Here is a 26,664-nt window from a genome sequence, read left to right as displayed (position 1 = left end):
CTCCACAGAGATGCACTCAAACAGAAGGGCACCCTGCAGCTTACAAAAGACAGAAGCGTCTGAAGCAACATGTGACTGACACAGCAGCAGAGGAGCACAACGGGGTTAACAGGGGGAAAACACAGACCAGCCCAGGAAGCAGCCCAAACACACACACACTCAAAACAAACATACACCCCACTCTCTCATAAACAAATGTACAAGCACATCTTTCGCTCGCTCGCTCGCACGCACGCACGCACACACACACACACCTCTCTCTCGCTCTCAAGCACTCGCGCACACACATGCGCACACACAAACATCACGAAGCAGTGGTGTTAATATCAGTGCTGTTCAAGTTAGGACAAGCAATGGCTGAAAAAGTCAGAGAGGACGGTGGGTTATGAGTAGGGTGAGGAAGTAGTGTGTGTTTGTGTGTGCGCGACCAAAGACAGCAGACAATCACACCAACACAGATGCTATGAGGGACAGAGGACAGGACTGCATTATCACCAGCTGACACACAGCAGCAAGTCGTGAATGGAGCCACTCTGATGCCCCAAACAATGGACAGACAAAGAGGAAGTAGGGGGTGCGGTAGTTTGGTCACGTCGGAGCGAGACGAGAGAGGAGAGGAGCCACATGGTGGAGGCTGGATTAGTTCAACTCTCAGAGAGAGAGGAGAGGAGAGGAGAGGAGAGGAGAGGAGAGGAGAGGAGAGGGAGAGAGAGAGAGCGAGAGAGAGAGATAAATGATATGAAAGAAGAGTTAAAGAGTGATAGAGAGAGGCAGTACCGAGGAGATGTGTTGAGAGCCTGTGGTGGGGGGGTGGGGGTTCGGATCTTCCGCACCCTGCATGGGAAGACAACAACAGCAACAATGGACTGAGAAAAAGAAGAGAGAACTGATGGAGAGAATGGACAACAGAGGGAGGGGGGGAAAAGATGGCGGAGAGGGGAAGAAAAAAACGACGTTTCTCGACAAAAAGATGGGTTTAGGGATAAAGACAAAACTGGAGGAGAACAAAAGAGTGTGTGTGTCTGTGTGTGAGAGAGAGAGAATGTGTGTGTTGTTGACAAAGACAAGAACACCTGAATTTCATTAACATTTGCATATACTGAGGGGGAGGGGGAGATTAAAGGGCACATATATACAGTTGAAATCCACACACCGACATCACACAAGAGTTGGCATAGTGCACAGAGGAAGTAGTCCAACTGTTGAGATTTTCCTTGAGCTTTAATGTCCATTATTAGGGCCAAGAAAACTGATTGCTATTTAACTGATTTTATTATTTGATTTAAATCTCATTTGAACTCACTGATCACAAACAAATGACCTACCAATTTAAATGGGTTTGCAGAGAATATGGATTATTGTGATCAATCACCTCAAGAGAGCTACATATTCTCCATAATCTTCTTAAGAGCTAGATAACTCTGGAAGAGCTGAGGGACATTTTGTGGACATTTTGTGCACTATTCAGTCAGGCTTTCATCTGAGGCAGATTTACACTAAATAATATATTCCAGAGTAATCATTGAGATTCTACAAAAGCTCCACAATTACACAAGCCCCACTTCAATTGCATGGCTCTACCACACAGGAGACACATTGTGCGAGTGAATCCATTTGGCCAACCAATACTAGCTAATGGTGGATACACAAATGATAGACATGGGAAGCAGACCGATAAAGTCAACAGTGAAATGGTGAAGACAGAAGCCGACTATGGATTCCCATGGTGATGATCACAGCACAGATGAACATGGGCGTGGGAGTGAGGAACTAGAGAGGACTATAATAAAACTGAAACTACATTTGTAAACATACAAACGTATGTACTGGATGTGTGGCTGTGTAGTTTTTCTTCCAGATACTACAAATTAATATAATATGTGGAATGCTCACTTATTTTCCCTCAAATGTCAAGAGAGTGTTACTGTCAGTGTGTGTGTGTGTGTGTGTGTGTGTGTGTGTGTGTGTGTGTGTGTGTGTGTGTGTGTGTGTGTGTGTGTGTGTGTTTAAAAGTGTGTAGTGAGAGAGAGCAGAGACCGAAGAGGATGGAGCAGGGGACAGATCCACAGGACAAATGCATTTTGGAGAACATTGCAGCACATAGATAGCAAAGCATGCTGGGACGACTCTGGAGTGCATCATCAGCGCCGGCTGATGAGAAGCGTTGGCCAATCAGATGGCCAGGAGAGCAGTGAGGGGGAGGGTTCATGGATACAGCAGAAGCATACCTATGCATCGGCATGTTCACCCTGACTTCTACATCTTTAGGGTTGTTATTGTGAGAGACAGAACAAAACAGCTAAAGAAACAGCTTCCTCTTATTATTGATACATAATAATAAACTTCACAGCTAATGTTTTAAAAGGTTTTACGACTAAAAGGAAAATCTATATAGATGCAATCTATCACGCAGAAATTAAATCCCTGAGTTTTAAATAACATGTGTGCTTCGTAATCTGTAGTTTTACAAACCTGACAATCCTGATGTTGTGTAACTAATTGAGCAAGGGTAAGCTCACCCTAAAATGACGTGTGGAACAGGCTAGTAATCAGATCTGCTTCACATCTCTATGAAACCTTGAAAAACTTGGAATCGGCATAAGATTGGAGAGTCATAGTTACAGAGTGTAGACTCTTTGTTTGGGAACATACAGTAATATCTACATTTAGAACAATACATTTTTAAAGGGAAAATAAACTGGATGTGTTAAAGTAAATTCATTCTGCCTTTAGGTACATCTCGTGTACAGCTGTGATGACACCTAGACTGCATGGAACTGCTTAGGTGGATACTGACCCGTTTTAGATTGTATTAATTTTAGTTTAAATCTGATAGTTTAGATTTAATTCTAGTTACATTTAATTTATGTTAAATGTTATTGTTATTCCATAATGTCATCTTGAAGAAAACTACATCAAAAGGCTTCCTTTGACAACTTTGAGTTCACAGTTTCATGTGCAGAAAAAACAAAAACAAATGAGTGAGGGTTCTGTTAAGGGAGCAGCTAAAAGGGAGGGCCATTCAGTGTTCCATCCCCATAGTGAAGGAACATGTCACTCACCTCAGGCTGCAGCCGATTGGCCCGTCGTCCATAGCTGCTCATCTTGGAGGGCTGGACGGACTGGCGCAGAGGAATGGAGTGGGGCTTGTACTCCCTGTCCACCTCTTCACTGTCAAAGGGCCGCGGCTTACACGTCTGACCAAGAGCATAGAAGAAAAGAGCTTGGATGAGGGAAACGATACTGAGTTTCACTAAACACAACACTTTTTTTTTTTTACTTCCTGGTCTGTAGGGAACATTGGCAGGTTCCGATGTTTTAGTCAGCAAGATCATCTGGCTCACCTCTGACACATTCATTAAAGCAAGCGCAGTCAAACATGTCTCAATCTACACACACACACACACACACACACACACACACACACACACACACACACACACTTTCAAAATGAAAATGTTTGGCAAGTTCGAGATAAATACTATGGGTGTGAGGCGATTAAAAAAAATAATCAAATGAATTACATACTCTGTGATTAATTATTCTAAATGAATCCGCATGCATCCATTTTTTCTATGAACACATTTTAAAAACTATTTTGGCAGACGAGTGAATCAATGGAGAGTTCAACGTCTCTCTCTTTTATTATAATTTCCCCATTTCCAGCGTAGTGCCTGGTCAGATTTTTAGCATGATAAATGCAAATGATTGAAGTTTCCACTCACTGTCAATGACATGTGCAGTACCTTAACACCAAGGTAATGTATGGTATACAGTCCATGATTTTGTCCTTTTTTTGGCCATTCAAACATGTAGATTTTATTCACATAATTACTATGTTGTTGCCTTTTCTATCCAGTAGGTGCCAGTCCAGGATAAGAAATAGAGCAGTTCAAGTAGTCGAGTAGAAAAAGATGAAACTAAATAATAGGAAAAACGAGACAAAGAAAAGCAGCGTACAAGTCCGAATGGAAATGTAATGTGTGAAGTTATTGGAATAAGCGTAAGAAATAAATGTAACCACCTTCAACATACTTGTGAAGTGAAGACATTTTGTTTCAAGTGTGCAACAAATGTAGTCGATTTAGTAAGGGAGTTGGTCGGTTAGTTAGTTAGTGGGTCATAGGGTAGGCCAAGTAAAAAATACGGCTAGCGGCTAGCATTATTATCATCAAGAGGTGTGCTAACTCCGGATTGCTTTGCATGGAGGTGATACTTCAGACTCGACGAACTCCTATGGTAGGCAATGGAAATTCCTTACTGCAGAAATAGTAGAGAATGATACTCCTGTCAACAGGAGTGGTCTGGGCGTTTTTTTAAATGTAGACTAAATGTTTCATTCACACGACCTAGCAGTGCTCTCATCTGCCTCCTTCAGTCACAGTAGCCAGACTGCACTGGGTCAAATGTCACTACGAAATGCAATTAATCGGCGTTTTTTTAACACATTATTCTTTCTGCAATTAATTGAAATGAATGCGCTCTCTTGACAGCACTAAGAAATACATATATTAAATTCCTCATGAACATCCTTGTCAGAGGCTCAAAGATGAGTCACCATGCATCGTTGCTCTAAGTAAACCTTGAGGGGTCTGTCTGACAAACTTTTTTGTCCCTGGGTGAGTAATGTGCTTTTGGTGTTTACTCAACCACTGTGACCTCACCACTGGGGGGGGGGGGGGGGGGGTATATGTCAGCCAAAGGACGAGATGTCTGACACACTACACACACAGCACTCCTTCATAAACCATTCAACCGTGTCACGTCTGTTTACAGACACACACCCCAGTTCAGTTGCATGGCTCAACACACCGCAAAACTCTGTCTGAATCTATGCCACTTAGGGCTTCATTTATTCGTTTGCTCTCAATATAGGTCACCAATGGTGGTGCATGAAACTGAATTATACATTTTAACTACCCCTCCCAGTGGCCATGTCAGTTTGTGTAAGTGCATTCCCCAACATGCCACTCTCCCTCTACAACCACATGCACTGTAGTGTATATAGCAGAAAATTATTTATTCAAATTCATATTCAAAGCATATTCCAATTTAGTGCAATGTAAATGATGACAGTGACGGAAAAAGAGAAAGGAGAGAGAGAGGCGCTACCGGTAGGCTGGCACCAGACTGGAACATCTCAAAGGGGTAGACGATCCTCTCGTAGTGCGACCTTAAGAGGGAGCCAATGTTCTTGCCCGGGGGGTACCCCAACTTCTGAGCCACGCGGGCCCATCGCCGCTCCTTACTGACCAGCTCAAAGCCCCCCTCTTCCGTAACGATCTGCAAGACAAACACACACACACAAGACTCACTTTAAATCAATGGCAAGGCCAAGGATCCTGTCAATGACCTCTGTGGCAGACTATAGCCATGCTGTCCTGCATAGACTGTCAACAAGGAGGAGTCTGGGTAATGTAGTTTAAACAGCTTTAACCAAGAAGTTCAAATTCCTCATTCAAACACTGACTGCACCATTTAAAATCCTATCAGTACTCCAGTTCATATAAATCAGCCAGATGGGCAGAAGCCGCAATGTTGATTTGAACTGCATGTTTATTTTTCCCATTAATGAGTCAGTGTGTCTGCCTTCAACCTCTCTGCATAGTATTGATAAACACATTCCATCTTTTGTGTATTCATTAGGGGTGTAACGATTCATGTATTCGTATTGAACCAAAATGGTACGGGCGTCACGGTTCGGTGCATGAATTTACACAGAGAATACACGGTATAAAAATACATAAAACTTGTGTGCGGATTAATTAATGTAATGCGCAATTACTGTTAAGTACGAGAGTTCTTTATCGACACCTAACGCTAATCTGTAGCCTCGCCTTAGCTCTGAAGCTCTGATTGGCGCCCATGTTATTTTTTTCTCAGGTCGTCGGTCGACGGGTATGTAAGTGGAAATATATCGAACATGCTACACATATTCGAAGCCATCACCCAGATGATGTAGGCTACCAATGACTGAAACGAGAAAAAAAAAACAAAAAAACTTCCCCTGCGCTTCACCAGCCTACACATACAAATAGGGCCAAAACCTATGGCTTAAATTAAAATATTTCGTAATGACAGAAAGCTATGTAAATCGCGTGGTAATTAGCTTTATGTTAGGGTAACTTGTAACTTCTCACATGAGGAGCTGGTAGTGTTAAGTGCATAGACAGTAAAAGAAAGTGTCAATGCTAACCAGGCTAATAAACAAATCATGCTATGGTGAGTGAACGTCGAAGGGCAGAGTCACGTGACTTGTAGTTGTAGTCTGTTTATGAAATGAAAGGAGCAATTTCGTTTTTTTTAAAAAAGGCAAAATAGTGTGATATTTTCACAGTTAGTAAATTATTACTGTACACACACTGAAAAATATTGAGGCAAATTGTAGACCCTTCCATATACAACTAAACACGAATGTTGAAGGTCTTGCTTAAGTGGATTTTTAAAAATCATTATTCTATGTAATTTGCACTTTCAGAAATAAGAGATGCTGTAGGCCTATTTTCAGTTTTATAGCTGATTGTCTTATTTTGTTTACAAGTTACAGATGGAGTCTGGGTACTTATTGTACCGTTTAGCCTACATCTTACACACTTCAGGCTGTTGCAGATAGCTCAGGGAAGAGACTGTATGACACTAGGTGGTACAGCCTGAGACATGCACAATAAAAAAAAAATAGCTTTCTGCATTTTTGTTTTGCTTTTCCCTCCATTGTACCGAACCGTGATGTCCGAACCGATGTATGAACCGAACCGTGACTTCTGTGTACCGTTACACCCCTAGTATTTATGTGTGCTCACGCAATAGAGCACCATGATCTCTCTCCATCTCTGCGTGTCCAGACTGTACCTTTGACAGGCTGTAAAGGTCCAGGATGCGCCTCTCTATGTTAGGAATCTTGAGGGAGGACGCCTGAATCTCCCAGAATTTGGCGATCCGGTCCAGATAGTTGAGCTTCACTCGCGTTTCAGCCTAGGGACAGGCCAGGAGGGGAAAGGCTCATCAGGCATTTGCATTCTCACACACAAACACGTGAAATCTCCCCCATACTGGCACTGGCGTGCGCACACACACGCGCGCGCGCGCGCGCACACACACACACACACACGACATCTGTCATCAGTTTTACTGCTAGAACATCTAGAGCAACACATGTACCGCGCTTGAATATGCTCAGGTTTGTTTTTCCATCTTAGTAGGGTTATGATAATTTTAATATGATAATTTTAACTGTATCTCTCTAGCATTGGTTAGCTTCATTTCCTCAAATTGGTTTTTGCATGATCACAAAATACCTCCCATTACAGTAGGGACTGGATGGGAACATAGAAGAAATGTGAAATGTTTACAATTTACTGCTTGGCCAAGTGTACTGGAACAATAGATCAAAAGTATTCAGAAAAAAAAACACACTTCCTCGAAGATACTGTTATTGTTTTAGGGGAGGGCAAAGGAATGTACACAAGATACACATAAACCAAAAATAAACAACGATTCGAGACAGACCTCCAGCTCATTGAGTCTCTGTATTCGGGGGGTGAAGCGAAAGTTGTCAACCTCAACAGCAAATGGCGGCTGCCAGTCCTGGGAGAGACAAACACAAATGATGAAAGAGAAGATACATCATATGATTCAGGGATGGTGCAGTTTCTGGTGCAGTGAAGCAGGAAGGACTTCCACACAAGGAAGTCTGCTTCTGATGCATTAGTACCGAACTCAAGCCCACACGTGACATTTGCAACAAATTGAGTTATTTTGCATCTAAAAACAGACACCTCATCAGAATGTATACCACAGGACTACTGTATATTAATTGAATGTTACACTTCCTATAAATTATATGGTACCATGTATTTTTACTGACCGTGGTCATCCTGATACTGATAATACCCATGAATGGATACCATACAGAAAACAATCAAAGGAAAACAAATAAAACAACAACAACAAAGATAGTCTGAGCTTACAGCAGGTGGTCTGATCTTGCAGATTCCGGACTTCTCTGCGATTGGACGGATCTTGGCGATGTACCCCAGCGGGTCGGCGAACTCTTCCCATGACGGTTCGAAGACTGGACACTCTGGCGGCGGCACAAACTCCTCGGCCTCCATCGCCCTGACAACAGAGAAGTGCCACGTTTAAGGATCAGTTAGCCTAGAAGTTAAGAGTTCCAACGTCCCGCTACACAATTGCTTGTTTAGCAAAACATGACCCTGATCTTTCAGCTTGGACAAAACAAAAAAAGAAGGCAAACATGATCTTCATCATAATCTGATCACCTTAAAATAAATTCAAGAATGAATTATTAAAAAGATTCTTTTTTTTCAAACAAGGCAATAAGCTACATCAGAGAATGCCATCATTACAGACTAGCGTAGCGTAGCGCACCACTAATGGCCACAAGAGAGTGTGTCTGGTTTAGGGAGGAGGAGAGCTGCACTTAATCTCATACAAAGACTGAGCAAAAGGTAATCCCCTAAATTAATTAGCTGCTAACTTAATTTGCCAATGTAGTTCAAATTAAGGAGATTTAGTATATAGAAAAACTACATTCTGTCTTTTTTATGCTGACAGGCCTTCAGACGGCACAGGCCTAGAGGGGCGAAGGAGAAAGAGAGCCTCATGCTAAAAAAGGGAAGTTCATAGGCATCTGGTCACACACTGATAGAAAACTAGAGAACGAGGAGGGTGTAAAGGCAAGCATCCGAGGTGTTATGTCCCTACTGAAAGTCTCTTAAAGCAGATTCTGAACTGAAATGTTAATCTGAAGTAGTCAACTCGCTGTTACCTCTAAACATACGCTGTGCTGACTAAGCAATTTGAATGTGATTTAACAGAGACCATAACAAACAGGAAGGCAACCCAGATCGAAGACAACTACGAAACAAACCAGCATGTGATCTGACCCGAGCCTCCTTCGACTTTCCATAGAAAGCTGGGCTTGACAAAGAACATGTAGCTGCAGCAAGGACCAAGTGATTTAGCCCAATATAACTTTAGTATAACAACTTCTTACACAGTGTCTAGCAAAAACATGACCACCAACCACTGCAATTCATGATTACTCAGAAAAGGTATAGCTTGACCCCGTAGGCCTTTAACAGTATCCAAATTCCAGCTAACTGATTAGTTTTTCTAGCAAGGGCTACATATGGACATTAAGGACTAGTGCCTGGAGCTTAGCATGAAAACAAAGCTCTCCACCCTAAATGTCAGCATTTCAAAATTAAAATGCATTTGAATGATAGCTAGAGCCCATAAACAACAACATCCTTCCCTCACGGGATCAAAAGAGTATATATATATATCCTTGATTGGTGTGAGGAACAAAGAAGAAAGACTCACATGGCCAGAAAACCTGGTTGATTAGTCTGTCAGGCCATGAACTGTACTAAAAACTTCTAGCCATACCAAACACACATTCAAACAAGAACCACTTCACCATGACAGCGACAAAGGCCAAACAAAATGTTTAAGTTCAGAGCAAAGACTTCTTATTCAACCCAAATACCTCTTCCAAACCTTGGTTACGGAAAATGGGGGAGGGGCAAGACAACATTGTCTATTAGAGGCCCTGACAGTCATCACTTCAGGTACAAATTATTTAATTATTCCCCAAACCTGTTCGGTAAACCTACCAGGAACGTTATTTATGTGCCTAAAGGCCTGTTAGAAGAGAACGTATGCACATCTCTCAAGTGATTAAATAACGCCGACCGGATGAAAAGCGACCATAAATATATCAACAGAAGTAGCAACCAAGCAAACAACACAAACATCTTTGAATTCAGCATAGCAATCTTATCATCCACGAGATTGCCATCAAGAAAGAGAGGACAATATTATACGTACCCCAGGCAAAAAAGCCAATGTTTCGTTAAAAGGACGAAATATCCAAACAAGGCCTAAGCTGACAAGCGGATATTCTCCACCGGGCCTGAATTCATCGACGAAAGGCCGCCTCTCACATAAACACAAGGGAAGCCATGCATATTCAGCCTTAAACTTAGCCTTTAACGCTTTCACACAAGCAGTATTCAATAATGTCATAAACTCTTCATAAACGCATTTGCAGTTTGATATAATACCGTTAGCAAACTATAACCGACTACGTTTGGAGATGGGCATTTCTCCTTCCCATAAAAAAAACCCGGATGGACGGTTAGCCTTATGCAGGTCAGGGTACCTCTGCACGTACACAAGTTCTGAATAATGGTGGGCTAGCTATAGATCGAGTGTAGCATGAGCGATTATTCTGGTGCCAACGATAACTTCAGTATTTAGCTATGTAAAAGGCTAACTAATAACTAACGAGTTATTCGACACTTAAGTATCCTGACATGCATGAGAAATCCAGTTTTAACACTAACGTTAGTTGCCTAATATTGGCTGAATGGCTATCTAACATGACACCTGGTTCAACAATGGGTCAGCAACGCTAATAAGAAAACGTAATGTTGAATGGTTCAAGAGCTACGGTCCTAACTAAGTTGTAAGCTGGCCTGTATACCTCGCGTGGTTATTGGCTACCTACCCAATTTACGTTATTACCTTGATATTCACTTACAAAATTAGCCAACGTCCCAATTACGGGCCTAGCTTAGTTTAAACCTTGTCTAGCCATACCCTGACTGTCAGACCGGAGTCCAGTCTGTTTTGTTAGCTAACATTAGCTTCTTGTTGCTAGCTAGCTAGCGAAGAAAGGGTAGCGTTAAGTTAGTCACGTTACTTTATAAAGGCTAATTAAGATAACTTTGTGTACCTCATATAAAACCTATGTAACACAAACCATCACCAGAATGATGACAGAAGCTCACACTTGCCACTATGTGATACAACACCCGTGTAGAGTGATTAACGTTACATGAGATTATGTAGCTGATGTTCCTCAACTATTCCCAACGTTTTCGAGCTTGCTAGCAACTGTCGTTATCTTTGGTCTGTTGGCCAGCTAACCTTCTAGCTTGGTGTTATTGTTTATACAAAACCATTCTCTAGCTAGCCACCAGTCTCAATGTTTCTTCAAATGAATCAGGCAAGTTTCCACATGTAAACAACGCAGATATCACCAGTATCTCATTATACCTGTTATCACAAGCCAACGAACGTTAGCCCTGTAGCACTATGCCAAGAGTTTATCACACGTTAAACTGGCTATCCAAGCTAGCTAATGTTCATATGCCCCAGTTTAACCAATGATAGCTTGTGTGCTGATGTCTTACATGTTGTAAAATAGATGGTGCTTCGTCGGGGTACTTCTTCAGAAACGACAATTGTTGATTCGGAGTTAATAATGACCCAATCTGATCAAATATGACCTGGCTAGTCGGTGTCTTGAATGGCCACAGGGTCTATTGTTCGGCACTGGGTCACTCTCTGGGTGGCTGCAGTTCTGCGGCCTCCTCTTTTCAGCCCATCCCAGCGATCGCAGTCTCTGTGTCTATTCAAAGTGTAGAGTCGTTGATAAGATCCTTTGTTAGGTACACTCCAGTTGTATTTGGTTCAATATATGATCTGTTTAATTTAATAAATCACACCATAAAGTAACAGAGGTTCAGCTAGCTTGTTAGCCACCGTTCGTCCTGCCTGTGCTACACGCCATCTTAGTTTCATCACTGCCTAAGCACAACCCCTAGCAGCTACATATACAGACTAGATGTACCGCATAGCGGTACAAAATATGACCGCCGCTCAGTCCTGTACATCCATTCCGAGAAAATAAATCATATTAATGAATTTGTCTCCATCTTCTACTCCATCCCCCACTCTTGAAACTTTTGTGTATGCTTGTTTGGAATGTGTGTTTGCACACATTCCGCACACAAAGCAGCCTACTGGCGCTGCAAAGGTGAATAGATTTGTTTCTGGGCCAAAAAATCTGTAACATTGTTATAAAACCTTTAAAATCTCTAAACAATCACAAGTAGGGCAGTTCATCACAGTCCATCCATTGCAACTGGACTGATGAAAGGTACACCTGTAGGCTACATTGTATTTGGGAAAAGCAGAAGGTAGCAGCATAATGTATTTATTTATTTATTATTAAACAAAACAATCCCTGTCAGTTCCATGCAGTTTTCAACAGCTATCAAGAAGAGAGGTCATGTCATGGATTTTTGTGAATGTTTCTTCTTCTACATATGCCTAAGTTTAGTCATCTAGTTCATATGATGTTCAGCTTTATTGTCAATGCACAAATTAAATACCAGTAGGCCTAGTCTAAAACAAAATGCCGTTTTACCCAGTGGTGCAAATAACTGACATGTCCAAAAGGACCTTCATGAAATGCGTTGCGAGACAGTTCATACACATTTTAACGGGCAAAGTTGAAGAGCTACTGTCCGTTATTGTTTGTGCAAATAATGCTGATTCATGTTCCCTTGCATTTTGCAACTACCAAGCTCAATCTTTTGACGCAATCTTTTGATTTTCACCCAGCCTAGTCCATGGTAGGCGCCCGATAGAAATATTGTTTAATTTTGCGATTGAGATATCCACGCACTGGCGCCCCCCCTGCGACGTGTTCGCCCCCCGGTTTTAGAGCTATTCTAAATGCAAAAATGCATAGAGGGAGTTATGACAAAACCGTGACTGTTAACAAACTATAAGCTATATAAGGTAGGCCCTATGCTAGGCCTATTACACAACACAAACTGTCACTATGCTATGCTGGCGACCCAAATAAAATCTCCTTTGGAACCAATGGCACTTACAGTATCAAGCTGCCACCTCTTGGCGAAAAGTTAATAGTTTTGCATATCAGTAGTACATTTCACGTAGCTGTGAATCACGGAAAGGGCGAATGAAGTGGACACTTCTAAATGAAACCCAACCCACTGTACAGTAGCTCAAGGTCTGTGGCTTAAGCAGCCATAATGAAAGCGTTAGCATTGTTTGGATACTTCACACACACGTGTTTTTTAATCGCATAGACTACAACTACCAAGCTGGAACCAAAGCACATCGACTCCCCTCTCACACCCTAAACACGCACTTCGAACAAACATAAAGCGCCTCAGTCTCACGGAATAGCCATAATCAAAACTGTATCTGACCGGTGTAACGTTGGTACTAAATCATCCATCGCAAAGAATGATTTTTGTAGCACGTGCAACAAATATGTGTAGGTACAGCCCTGCCCTGAATACATCTCAACGTGCGCTCTAAAACATCTGGTTTAAATGGAGATGTAGATAATCACAGGTGCGTTAATAAATCTACATTGCGGCGAGTTGACACAAATTATTCACTTTGACGAATTTATGTAGTTTCAGTTACTTTACCTTGAGCCATGCTCTTCCTTACTTGAATCACCTTTGAAAATAGCGGATTGAAGTAGCCTATGGGTGTTTGGGAATGAACGTTGACTCAGATGCTTTTTGAGACCTTGAGCAGAAATGTCCCAGCCCGGTGTTTAGGATGCATCATAGACAGGTTATCTTTCAGGTAGTCTATATATTTTCCATTAAAAAACCATCACGTAGCGAAGTGTTGTGGCTAACTCACTTAGCTCCTGTTAGTAGGCCTAGCCTAGGTTATGGTCATAAGCAAATGAGATGACAGTCGAAAGATACAATTAGTGCTGTTATCGATTTGCTTGGTAGCCTATAAACGCATTTATGGTTTTCTACAAATACATCAATAATCAAATTGGCCTCCATCACTCAACCATGCTAACGGTAACATTATTTTACCTACGTTCTGCTATTGATAGGATTAACGTAACCTACCTGCAGTAAAAAACAAGCATGTCCGATAAACATTCTCAGATTTATTTCGGCTTCAAGAGGAAATGGGAATTACATGTTATGCAGAAATCATCCTACCCTTAGACGTTCTCTGCGATAAACTACTGTAGCCTACAGTCTTGTCCTTGTAGGAAGCGTAGTGTCTTTCCAACCCACTTTAGATTAACTTCCAACAAAATTACGTCTCACTGCAACGATGCGCCATCTAGTGGACAAACGACTACTTATCGCCAATACTGGAAATGCAGCCATGATGATGATGATGAATATTTATTTTGGCTTTCTTTTAATCCTACTGAATTTGTAATTATGTATCGGCCGTTCTAATACCGATAGTATGTGGGTGCCTGTGTGTGTGTGCATGTGTATATGTGTGCACCACCATCTACAGGCCAATGAGTGTACAGTCACTAAATGTACACATAACTTAATTTTTTAGACCCCCCCATGGATGAAATTCTACGAAACTTGGCATACCCCCAGAGAATGTCAGGTTAATCATACACATACAACTTGGTGCAGTTCTGAACGTCTTTACTGAAGAGAGGGGCGATTAAAGCAGAATGATATTGCATTTTCATTTTTACCGGGGGGGGGGGGTGCAAATCACAAATGAGTGATTATGGGCTAGCTAGGTTGATGTGGGCCCTTGAGACCAACATACCATACCATAAAAATTTCTTCATCCTCGGTGCCACGGTTCAGGTAGTTATTTAGGAAAAACTGCATTTTTTGGGTTTCGGGGGAACCCAGCGCGGAGGGGGAGTGGCCCCCGGGGAACAAACGAAATTTTTCCGTAAAAGTCTAGTGGGGCTACATACCCACCAAATTTCATGTGCCCCGGTGTTTCGCTGCCCCGGGTATCGTTGACCAAAATTTCAGGAAGTAGATGACGAAAAAAAAAAAAAAAAAAAAACTTTGACAATCCCTATATGACCGCTTCGCTAGCGGCGGTCATAATAAGACTTTATTTAATCCCACACCAGGGAAAAGTATTTGTCATCAAATCTAAACCTATAAGCACTCTATAAGAAATGTAATTACTGATAAAGTTTATGAGTACATATGGCAATAAACTTGAACTTAATGCTATAACTACTTGATCATGTACTATTGCAATATAATTGTTATCCTTGAGCCTAGATATCTTTGGTAACCATAACCATCTATAATGATGGGATACATTGCATTTTGTTCTGAGAAGTCAGTGGAAATCAAAACAATATTAAAAGTTGAATGGATTAGTTGGGTGAGTGGAGTATTGAAAATGGGACAAAAAGACAAGCATGAGCCTAGCAGTTATCCACAGCAAGGACACTTTATATTTCAGAAGCAATAAATATTAACATTATATTCCTCTGTATTCATTCAGTTTTATATTGTATATACAATTGATTGAGTCATATACTTGTTATCTGCCATAAAATAGTTAAAACATCTCTCATGTACACATTCTTACACAGGATTAAAGTAACAACGGACCTTCCTTACCCTGTGTACCAAATAAATGCAATTTTCAAAGAACACTCCGGTCCTCTCACATAGGCACATACAGTACGTTGACACGCACACAAACCTGAAATACAGACAGGAAAAAAGTCCATTCCATCGTCAATATTTAAATAATATTACCAGATAATATATTTACATTCAGGTCTATACAACACACTTGATGCAGTTAAGTGCAGATGTTTTTTTTCTTTCTACATGCAATAGGGTTCATGGGAGAAGACTAGGACGATTTTTATATGGGGCTCTGGGAGTGAACCTATGGGCTCCCTATTTATATTAAATCCATCCCGATTCAAATGTATCCTTTACTACACAGAGGGCATATGTCCTTCCCAATGACATACTGTAGGCTATAAATCATGTGAATGCAAGTATCTGGATATGCATGAGGTGACATCGCCTGGAAGGTCAGAATGTTATATTTATGCTATATGTATTGAATAAGTTCACACAAAGCCGGGGCAGGAGAGAGAATGTCCATCCAATCAGATAGAAAAACCTTCTCAATCTGTTGGTCCAGAGGCAGTTTCATACTAACAATATGAACATGTGCTTACAACTGGACCTTAAACATTTTTAGAAGGAAAAAAGGGTGGTGTCATGAGACTAGGCAAAGTCTCCATGACAACAAGCAGAAGAGATAATTGAGGCAGTGTTGAGCCTCTGAATCCACACATGTGCAAAACCACAAAACTGCATTAATACAGTAAGTGTATATATATATATATATATATACCTGTATTTGGACGAGAGGAAAGGAAAAATAATAAAAATAATAAATAAATAAACAACTAAAAATGAAATAAAACAAATCATCCTCTGTGCTTGCACACACCTAATGTAACGGCAAGTGACCTTATGCACCGGACTCCTGATAGAGTGGCATGGAAATGCAGTTGCTGCTGATGCTGCTGGTTTTGGGGCCTGATCTTACATATTCCATTATGCTTCTGGATTTGGGGCCTGATCCTACATATCCCACAATCTGCTGTCAGGCTGTTCAAGGTCCTTAGGAACCTATTTGCAACTATGGAAATCTAAAGCAGATATTGCAGTCCAAAGTGACGTTGGTCCTGTGAAAAGCACATGTATAACAGTTGCATGTAGCAGTTAGTACCATCATAACTTTTGTCTGACAGACACGGGTCCTTTGGAGTTTTGTATAGTGGTAGTCCAATTCAATCGTGTGTTCCCTTATTAAACAAAATGAGGATCTAGAAAACAACATAAGAAACAGCTTCCCTTCAAAAAAGGACATCAAAAGAGGGTCCAGGTTGGCACAATACTCAAAATTGAAAAAAGAACAAAACAAATACCAACAATAATATCAACACTTAAAATGGTCTCAGCAAGATTCATTGTTGTCAATATCACTCACCAAAGAAAATCTAAAAACTGTTCACACCTCAAACACACACCTTCACACTTCCATCTCTTCCCAGAAGATTGAGGGTTTAAATATATATATAGCTATTCTTTATAATATTTATAACATCTTTATAATTTGTAACTGGCAAGAACAATAAATATATTTGACAATAATAAAATTTATAAGAAACATTTATATACTGGCAAAAAATATCTCAAGAACTTCCTCAAAAATATTATTAGCATTGTCAATGCAAAGTTCCTATTGTGGAATGCATATGAGTCCCACTCAACCACCAGAAAGAAACCTGTGTTAAGACTTGCTGGCTTTCTCTACAGGCATCTGTGGAAGAGCATGGAGGAACACTGGAGGAAAGAATCAAAGGGAATGGAATCAAGTGTTGGAATCACAACAGAACTGTGTGACAGCACCAGTTCTAATGCCAGTCTCTGGATATAAATGACATTTTCTATTCAAGGGAAGGGGATCGGGGTGTGGACAGACTACTTTTTTTGTATGACTCATGATGGTGATACATGTTTTCTTATAATCTACCACTGATTGGTTCTGGGAGATGCATCCTTTTCCTTCCATAGCTTGGAGGATGGACAAAAACAGTCTCCGAATCCTGCTGGCTGCAGTATGGGTTTTTAAAGGGACTGAGGCCATGGCAGTGTTATGAAATACTGGGTTTACATTTACACCCAGGTCATCCAGAAAGGACAAATATGACAATATCAAGGGAAAGTCGAGTAGCATTACATATCAGAGCAGATTTTTTTGCATCTGGAAAGCTATAAAATACCTGATTGTTTCACATGGATTCAAAAAAAAAAGTTCGTAAATTTTAACATGTGCTGGGCTGAAGCCTTAATATTTAGGGAATTATATTAAAAACGAAATAACAGGATTCTCATGGCCACCCTTTGACCCATAACAGCAAACAACTGTTTTACTGGTGTTGATTATAGGAAAACAAAACTCACTCAGTGAGAGACCGATATAGCAAATTAATTATATTTAGCGAACATTCCAAAATGAATACCCCAGACACACTTCACAAACTCATTCTGTTACCCGGGTATGAAGGAGGGGTCAAAGAGTGAGCGATTCACTCCATTCTGGTCTTCAGTCTTCTGCAATCTGGCTGAAGTTTGCCCAGTAAAGAGTATTTGTCTGCAGTGCAGGTCCTTGAGGAAGGCTGATAGTCTGTTTTAGGTATATCTGATAAATGGTACGTCATGCAGGAGCGTGTGTCGTGTGCATGTGGACCCTCAGCATCAGTTATATGGCTATACAGACATTTCAGGAATGTGCCACATACTGGTTATGTGCACACTCATTTTGAGTGGCTGTGTATGCACACACACAAACACACACACACTTGTCTGTATCAAGTGTGTACTAGTCATCTTGCATCTATGCTTTAAATCTCATGTTTACTTTGTGTATTTATCAACCTGTAATAATTCAGTGGCTGTGGGAAAAAAAACTCATGTGACATATTCTTACATATTGCATTGCGGCAACAGAGAGGTATACTCTTGATGGAGCGAGAAGCCCTCTTTACCTTTAATGTGATAAGTGTGATGAAGTTGTCCACCATACAAGCAACTGAATATGGCAATGTGCCAAGGCACACATTTGCTAAGTGCCAGCCACGTCACATTTGAAGCATAATGCGCTCTATTGTTTAAGGTCTGTGTAGCTGCAGTGTGCTTATACTACACTGAGCTGCCAACACACCTGGGAGCAGTCAGTGGCAGATGAAACTACCCTTGAGACTGTATGTCTCTACCTACGTCTGAATATTATGGTCTGTTTTGTCTCAGAAGGAGTGTGCTTCTAAAAAAGGTGTGTGGGGCTGTGCGTGTGTATCTTTGAGAATGAGTGCAAGAGTTTTGCAAGAGCATGTTTTTGGATTGTGCAAGAGCAGGTCTCATCATTTGATACTGTGTGTGTGTGTGTGTATGTGTGTGTGTGTGTGTGTGTGTGTGTGGAATAGTTTGAGGTGTATGTATTTTAAGTGCCCGATTGTGCTTGTGTGTATCTATGTACGTGTGTGAGAATGTATATGCAAGTATGAGTCTATAGCTGTCCTTATGTATGTGTGTTTTTACTCATGTGTGTCTTTACTCATGTCTGAACGAACTGTGTGTGTGTGTGTGTGTGTGTGTGTGTGTGTGTTGTCAGGCGTGGGTTGTCAGTGCTGCAGTCCGGTGCTCCTCTCCTCTACACCTGTGGGAATCGCAGGTGGAAGTAGCAGAGTCTCAGGAGGCTGCGTTTCTTCTTATTGGCTGCTGCGTTGCTGCTGCTGCTGCTGCAGCTGTCTGCCCTGGCCCTGCCTCCCTCCTGCGCCACTCCCTCCATCCTGCTAATGGTGGCCGCCTGCCCATGATGCCCTACCTGGTGCCCCTGATGCCCCCGGGAGGGCATCAAGCGCACCATCTCCCTCCCGTGGCTTACACCACAGTACTGATCCGGTTGGTAGGTTTGGACTTGGAGCTGCCAGTGGTTCCGGTGGCCCCAGGCCCGGTCGGTGGTGGCGGAGCCGGCTGGGGCGGAGGTGGGGGGGCAACGGGCTGTGGCTGGCCTGGGTGCTGGGGGGGGTGTGGGGACAGAGGGGAAAGCGGGGTAAGGGGGGTGGAAGGGGGGGGTAAAGGGGAGTGGGGGGGGGGAGGGGGGATTGAGGACAGTGGAGGGTACTGGGGCAGATACTGGGCGGCCTGGGGCGCGTGGTGGGCAGTGACGGAAGCGGACGGCAGAGCCGGTGGCGCCTGCTGCGAGAGCGACGGCAGCGGGGGCTGCGCGCCGAAGACAAAATGTGGCTGGTGGACGGGGTGCGTGCCGGGGTGCGGCGTGTGCACGTGGGTGTGGGAGTGTGCGTGCGGGTGCGGGTGCGAGTGCGAGAGCGTCAAAGGGAGCTTGCCAGGGACCCCCACCGCCACCGCCAACGGCCCAGCCCCGCCGATGAGCCCCCCTCTGGCTGCCGAGAGTGCGGGAGGCGCCTGCGTGTGGAAAAGGGCAAACTGGGGGTGGTGCGAGAGTGGGGAGTGAGGAGAAAGTGGGGGAGGGGGGCAGCTCGCCGCCATGTTCGCAGTGACGTAGCGGCCCTGCAACACCAAAGCATGCTGGGACAGCGGCGGATACGGGCCGTGCGAGGAGGCGGGGTTGGAGAGGGGCCTGCGCGGCAGCGTGACCCGCTGCAGCGTGTGCGCGTGTGTGTGCGCGAGCGTGTGTGTGTGCTGTGCCTGGCCAGGCGAAGGCACCGTCTGCACGTGGTAGCGATGGTGGTGGTAGTACGGCGGTGGGGGCGGCTGCCCAACCACCACGTTGGCGTGGCAGTACTGCGCGTGCAGCGCCTGGATCTTGGAGGGACCCCCCCCATCCACCGGGCACAGGGCCGTGGGCGACATGGGCGAGGCCGACAGCGGGGGACCTCCGGTAGAAGGCGGCTGCACCGGGGCCGGGTAGGGTGGCCCCGGGGGGATGATAGGCGGCACGGGGGGCACCTTGGCCCGCTTGCCCCCAAACAGGGAGCCCAGGAAAGACCCTGCGCCCGTCAGTCCAGTGCTGCTGCTGCTGCTGCTGCTGCCCCCCCCGCCGCCACCCCCCACCCCCACCCCCACCGACGCCGACGCCATCGAGCAGGAGGGTAGCGCCGCCGCGCTGCTGTTGGAGACTAGCCCACCTCCAGTCACCCCCCCAGGCGTGTGTGCGAGCCCCGGCCCACCCCCCATCCCCATTACTCCGGGGCTCAGGATGGGGCGCTGCGGCCGGTAGTCGTCCAGGCCAAAGCTGCTGCTGGGGAGCACAGTGGCTACGGGGTAGCGCTGGTGAGGACGAGGGCTGCTAATGATGGAACCCTAAGAGAAAAGAGAGGGGGGGTGGGGGGAGGGAGGGAGAGAGAGAGAGAGAGAGAGAGAGGGAGCAATAGAGGAAGAGAGAGAGGGAGGGAGTGAGGGGTAGAGAGGGGGAGAGTGAAGGAGGGAGAGAGGGTGAGAAAGAGGGAGATAGAGAGAGAGAGGGAGGGAGGGAAGAAAAGAGAGAGAGGGAGGGAGAGAGAGAGGGAGGAAGGGAAAGAGAGAGGGAGAAAGAGGAAGGATGTGGATGAGGAGAGAGAGAAAGAAAGAGAGAACAAAACAGGATGAGGTCTCACAGTCAATGAGGGTGGGAGGTGAGGGTGAATGCAAAACATGAGGCAGAGTACACAAATGTATGAAGAAATGGGAGTTGGTGTGGAGGGAAATACAGTAGACAGAAAACACAGAGAATAAGTATAAAGAGCAGAGCTCAAACAGGTGAAGTGAGAGGAGAGTGAAGAGCAATCAGTGGCAGCAGCACAGGCAAGAGACAAGAGAGAGATGTGATAGAGGTATGATGTCAGGGTCCAGGGTGGATAGACAATAGTTTTGAGGGGAATAATAGAACAGAGGGAGTAAGTTATGATTAGAAGTGAAAATGAGAGTGAAGGATCATGGGAGAGCGTTGGAATGAGAAATGTGGCATTAAGAGAGGATTAGAAAGTCATCAGAAAGCGTGAGGATGAGAGAGGAAGAAGAGGTGTTTCAGGGGAAGTAAAGAAACAAGAATATGCCAAACAAGGTGAAACGCCAATAAGATGGAGGTGAAAAAATTAAGAGGAGGAGAAGGAGGAAGAGAGGAGTTTGAAGAGAAAGGGGTGAGCGAGAGATTTCAGTGCAAAGGAATAAAGGGGAGAGACAGTAGTTTACAAACGGATGTAACAAGTTGTAAGGGTGGAGGTGGTGTAAGGTGGGTGTGGAGTTTTAGGGGAGGGAGGGGAGGGGTGTCGTAAAGGGGTGGGGGGAGGGAGGTGAGTTGTTTAGAGTGATTGTCAGGCTGTGTTTCAGTAACTCACTCATAAAAACAGCCCCATGTGAAATACAAACTACATGCATTCGCACACAACCACAAACATGCTACAACTACAAATGATGCAACTCACTGACAATGCCAAACTAAGGCTCCTCCCTGATTTATTAGAGGGCAGACACAGATTCACACATGCATTCCACAACAGACATACAGTACATGTCCACACATGCATGCTGAGAGCATTCTGACCAAAGATTCTAGAGTGCTATGCTGTGCTCTGTTCTGAAATCTTTGATTCTGACCAGCACACACAGATGACGGCATGCAGAAGGGGACAAACTGTGCCATTTATAAATCTACATTTTGACACCAATTAAAGCACCATGCAACATGACTCCATCTCCATGCATCAATGGGCTTTGGGTTTAAACACAGAACCAAACTGCTGCTGCCACTGGGAAGGAACTGGGCCAGACCCAGGCCAACTCGGGCCAGGTCAGAGCCACACCCAGGCCAGGGGCAGCTGCAGCTATCTGGTTGTGCACTGACAATCATCTTCAGTCTGACAGACTTACTTCCATGGTACTGTCCAGAGAACCAACACTGTTTCGGCGACCACGCTTCCCTGTGCCCAACCAATCAGAGTTGGGTTAGGGCACAGCAAATGAGCAATTAACAATTAACAACTAATTAACTAATGATCATTAGACCACTGAGTGGTATAAACGAACACTCATTAGGTCACTGTAGGTTGACCCATTTTAAAGTCACATACCAAATACCCCTTTTACAAGTTCTACACGTTTTACAGGTAACACATTCTCTTCAGCATTCTCAATAACATTGTAATCATTTGTAAAGCACTTTGGGTCAACCCTGTTGTGTAAAATGTGCTATATAAATAAATTGACTTGTCTTGACATAAGCATATATTATTACTATTAGAATATTAGTAACTTCAAATGCTTAGTATTCTAAGATGACAAAAGCTATTCATCCATTCTGTTGAGCTTTATTAGCTGAATAGCTGAGCTATCCTATTATGGTGTTAAATACTCCAAATGTAAAGCACTTTGAGCTGCATTCTGTGTGTGAAAGGTGCTATACAAAGCTTATTATTATTATTAGTAGTAGTAGTAGTATTACCGGTATTTAAAACACACACATATTCTTTCCTTTTTTGAACATTAGCACTGAAGAGAGATACTACACCTCTAATATGTCATCTGTGGATATAACACAATACAGGTGTGCTACCATCTGACACTGTGGCAGTGTGTGTGTGTGTGTGTGTGTGTGAAAGAGAAAGAGAAAGAAAAAAAGAAAAAGATACATGCACAGGCTAATATATGTATGGGTATATAATAGACATTCTATTATGATTATGTACTTTTATTTTTTTTCCAGCGGTATGTGCTTACTTGTGCTATTGATTAGCATTGTCAATGAGTGTGCACACGTATGTGTGCGTCTACTGTATGTTTCAGTATGTACATCCAGGTGAATTTTAGTGTGTGTTACTTATGTATATCTGTGTGTTGTATGTGCGTGCGTACATGAGAGTGTGTTTGTGTGTGTGTGTGTGTGTGTGTGCGTATGTAAGTGTCTATGAGTGTGTATGTGTGTCTGTGTGTCTATGAGTGTGTGTGTGTGTGTGTGCGTATGTGTTACCTGCGTCAGAGAGGTCCCTGAGGGACGAGCTGAGAGCGCTGCGTTTCAGGCCTTCAGACGGGGCGTAGGTGTCGTCCAGACTGGGCCTTCCCAGGGTGCCGTTCACCACGTCATTCTTCATCCCCCCACTGCCCATCCCCCCGACCACACCGCCCGTCAGCAGGCTGGGCCGCATCACGCCCTTCTGCTTCTCCAACTCCGCTACAGAGAGAAAGAGAGAGAGAGAGTGAGAGAAAGAGATAGAGAGAGAGAGAGAGAGAGGAGAGGGGGCATAGATCGCATTAGAGAGTGAGTGGGAGGAAATAGATAGAGTGGGGGGATGGTGGGAGAAAGAAAAAACAGGATGAAAAGAAGATGATAAAACATGTAAACAGAAAGCCGTTCTCAGCAGTGATAGAGATTAAAAAAAGAGGACACTGACTGTCATTCAACAGAGAATATCGTAAAAGCTTTCAGAAAGGTGAAAATGGGAATATCAGGTCACATTGTGAATGGTGTGCATAGAAATAGAGGAACTGAGTTTGAGCAGTCCTGGCTACTCAGCCGTTCCTCCCAGTGGCCACCAGGGAGAGCTACTCACACTCCACACGGTACTTCTCCATCTCCTGCACCTCGGCGATGCTCTCGCGCAGGTCGCTGATGAAGCGTGTGCGGTCCTGCTGACTCGGAGCCGCGAACACGATCAGCCCCTTCCTCTCTCCGCCTGGGATGGCCGACGTCAGTCTCACACCGTGAGGGTAGTCTGCATGATGGAGAGAGAGAAAGAGAGGGAGAGAGAGAGAGAGAGAGAGAGAGAGAGAGAGAGAGAAGAGGGAGAGAGAGAGAGAGAATATAATGTGAAAGTCATCATACAAGAAAGAGAGAAACAGAGTCCACAACATCCAATACAGATACAGATACAGATATAGATATACACATTTTTCATCATTAGAATTTGTTATTGATGTTTGTTTGATATATCCAGGGTTCCCTTTTTTTCCTCAATGGGAAATTCAAGGACTTCAAGTCCAGGGGCCGTATTCACAAAGAATTTTAAGGCTAAAAGTAGCTCCTAACTGGCGAATTTAGGAGCAACTCCTAAAAATAATGGGTGTGTCACTCCTAACTTTAGGACTCCTAATTTTTTTCACTAAAAGTAATTCACGAAGCATTTTAGACCTAAAAGTAGCACCTAAGTCTGGGACAGCTTAAAAGAAGTCGAGAGGACTCCTAACTCACTAAGACCTATTCACAAACCGCTTTTTGCGGCATTTTGCGTCGCGATGTTTTGAAATCCTATGCGGCGACAGGAGCTTCCGCGAGGGAACAATTTTGCATTGTAGGCATAATAAGGGATGCAATAACACCACCAACAACCAAAACTGCTCATTGTCAACATGTAAATTAAATATAATGTCTCATTGTGAATCAAATTAAAATGTTCTCCTCTTTGCAAACTGACAGATTAATTTAATAATGTTGCAAAGACAGGCTACTGCATCAATCCGTATGTTTCATTAGGCTACTATGCTATTTGTTTTGCCTGACTCTTTATTCATTTAGGCTAGGCATTTTTATTCAGTTATTCATCATCTTCCGTCCTTCACACTACTTGTGTAGCGCACGCATTCTCAGACCTGTCACCTGTCACTCATCATCGTAAGGGAGGTGTTTGGAATTATTCCCGCATTACAATCATCAGCCAATCAAGGTGGTCACTTCAGTCAAGCTCGTGCATGAGTAATGACGTCATCCATAGCAATGAAGACTCACTCCTAGTTTAGGAGTTGTCATTTTTCTTTACTAAGAGTAGGTCTGAATGGCTTTGTGAATAACTTTTAAGAGAAAACTCCTAGCTAAAATATTTTAGTGTGATTTAGGAGTACTCCTAGTGGTAAGATAAAAGGCTTTGTGAATACGGCCCCAGGTCTTTAGCCCTCCAATGTAAGGACCCTTAGGCTTACACAACCTTATAAGATGCAGATCAAGGTCAAATTTTATCCATGTGGCACTAATTTAGTTTTGCTGATGTCCAAGCAGATGATACAGGACGCATTGCTTAAGTGTTATTTTATTGGTGATGATAATTTTGTCTTGTTTACACCATTTAAGCCATGTAATAGGGGAAGCCATATGATGGGCCCTTGAGAAGGAACCCCTACACTCTGTGGCGCTAGACAGTTTAATGTTTGGAGGCAAGAAAGAAGAGTTTCAAGGGGGGTTGGGGGGGTTTCTCCTCCGAGACAATTGTGAAAATTGCAGTGGCTAAATTGACTCCTGTGAGGACTGAGACACGTGATGAGGAGGTACTGCTGAGCTGAATAAGAACCACCTCATTCTGAATGAGATTAAAGGCGCTCTAAGCGATGCTGGGTAACGTCACTTCTGTTCAAACAAAACAGAAAGCAAGCTTGCTACTTCCTCCCCCTCCCTCCAGTGCAATTGAAACTCTCCTAAATGTGCATCTCGTCGGTGATTTGCTGGAACAGTTTGTTATGTTTTTATGGGCAAGGTTTGCTTGCAAGTTGTTTTGTGGCCGTTTTTGGAACCTGGGTTGTCCACAGAGATCACGTTTTTTTACAGTGTATTCAGGACACAGGCAGCTAGCGGATGGTGAGGTGATGTTTTAGCCTAAAAAATGTATGACATCGCTTAGAGCACCTTTAAAGGAACCATATGTAAGATTGTGGCCAAAACTGGTACTGCAACACTTTCAAATTACCCTCCCCCCTGACTCGAGGTTGCCAACCCAGATGCCGAAACACTACTGACTTTGTGATTAGTAGATAGGTAGAGGGTGGTGCATCAGGCCAAAACACAACATGACATGATGTTGTATAAAATTATCCTAGTTGCAGACATCATGATGAGAGAACGAGTTTGAAACTGTAAAGCATGTATTCATATAACCTTAATCATAATCAAGTAATACACTGAAGTTATTCCTAACCATAATACTCTTATAACATTTTAAATAACAAGTTTAACTAATACTATTAACATACTGAAGCTATTCTACCAGAATTCCCCCTACGTGCGCTCTGTATCCCTATGTCTCTGTTTGCTGCCCTGTGTCTCATTTTGTTGCACTGTGTCTCATGCTGCCTTAGCCTAGGCCTTTTGAAGAAACCAAAGTCGGCCTTGAGGCTGCAAGATAACGCTTACACAGGGCGAGCTCTACTCATAACAACCAGTAGGAGAGTGCAGGGGGTGAGCGATATTTAACCCATGCACAATGTATGACCTGTGATCACTCTATACTGTACACCCCTGAACTTTCCATAAACTTAAGGTGAAAAGTTCGTTCGGGGTAGTGTTGTGTCAGCATTTTGGAGGGGTATAAGTAAGAGAGTTCTACCTTTGTTCGGGAGTGCGATCGTGCGATCCACTCAGGCTTTGCGCTATGTAGTCATTAAAGGAATTTTTGCACGGAACTCTGCCGGACTTTTGAGCCTTCTTTTTGGGTTTTTGACTTCAGCACTTACAATGGTGTATTTTTGTTACGTTGTAGGCAAGATGTTTGGACTTAATTTCTGGCCCGAGTCTGAA

The 26,664-nt window shown here is 43.4% G+C and overlaps 2 protein-coding genes across 9 annotated transcripts in view; both read right to left on the bottom strand.

Annotated features, from left to right (window-relative positions):
• The window catches only part of kdm5c (lysine demethylase 5C), a 31,162-nt gene extending 19,561 nt beyond the window's left edge, over window positions 1-11,601 (bottom strand). For 2 of the 6 annotated variants that reach the window (XM_076277065.1, XM_076277068.1), the window contains exons 1-7: window positions 11,223-11,601; window positions 7,968-8,115; window positions 7,507-7,584; window positions 6,850-6,972; window positions 5,113-5,283; window positions 3,063-3,197; window positions 778-834 (exon numbers count right to left, since the gene is read on the bottom strand). In XM_076277065.1, coding sequence (XP_076133180.1) covers window positions 778-834; window positions 3,063-3,197; window positions 5,113-5,283; window positions 6,850-6,972; window positions 7,507-7,584; window positions 7,968-8,115; window positions 11,223-11,224 — 714 coding nt within the window. In that variant the 5' untranslated portion in view covers window positions 11,225-11,601. Of the gene's footprint in view, window positions 1-777; window positions 835-3,062; window positions 3,198-5,112; window positions 5,284-6,849; window positions 6,973-7,506; window positions 7,585-7,967; window positions 8,116-9,852; window positions 10,331-11,222 lie in introns of those variants that run through there. The other 4 variants (XM_076277069.1, XM_076277070.1, XM_076277066.1 and 1 more) reach the window with 3 other exon arrangements.
• Window positions 11,602-15,047: 3,446 nt separating this feature from the next.
• The window catches only part of iqsec2b (IQ motif and Sec7 domain ArfGEF 2b), a 34,962-nt gene continuing 23,345 nt past the window's right edge, over window positions 15,048-26,664 (bottom strand). Inside the window, exons 11-14 of one of the 3 annotated variants that reach the window (XM_076276962.1) lie at window positions 23,717-23,878; window positions 23,137-23,337; window positions 22,041-22,090; window positions 15,048-20,495 (exon numbers count right to left, since the gene is read on the bottom strand). In XM_076276962.1, the coding sequence (XP_076133077.1) occupies window positions 19,092-20,495; window positions 22,041-22,090; window positions 23,137-23,337; window positions 23,717-23,878 (1,817 nt within the window). In that variant the 3' untranslated portion in view covers window positions 15,048-19,091. The remainder of the gene's footprint in view (window positions 20,496-22,040; window positions 22,091-23,136; window positions 23,338-23,716; window positions 23,879-26,664) is intronic. The other 2 variants (XM_076276963.1, XM_076276964.1) reach the window with 2 other exon arrangements.

Source organism: Alosa pseudoharengus, unplaced genomic scaffold (genome assembly GCF_046254945.1).
Source record: "Alosa pseudoharengus isolate Yale_2024_CS ecotype anadromous, Long Island Sound unplaced genomic scaffold, YU_APseudo_1.1 YU_APseudo_1.1_scf_9, whole genome shotgun sequence".
Classification (NCBI taxonomy): Eukaryota; Metazoa; Chordata; class Actinopteri; order Clupeiformes; family Clupeidae; genus Alosa; species Alosa pseudoharengus.
The sequence above is the reverse complement of the archived record's forward strand: the minus strand, read 5'-3'. Positions and strand labels throughout refer to the sequence as shown.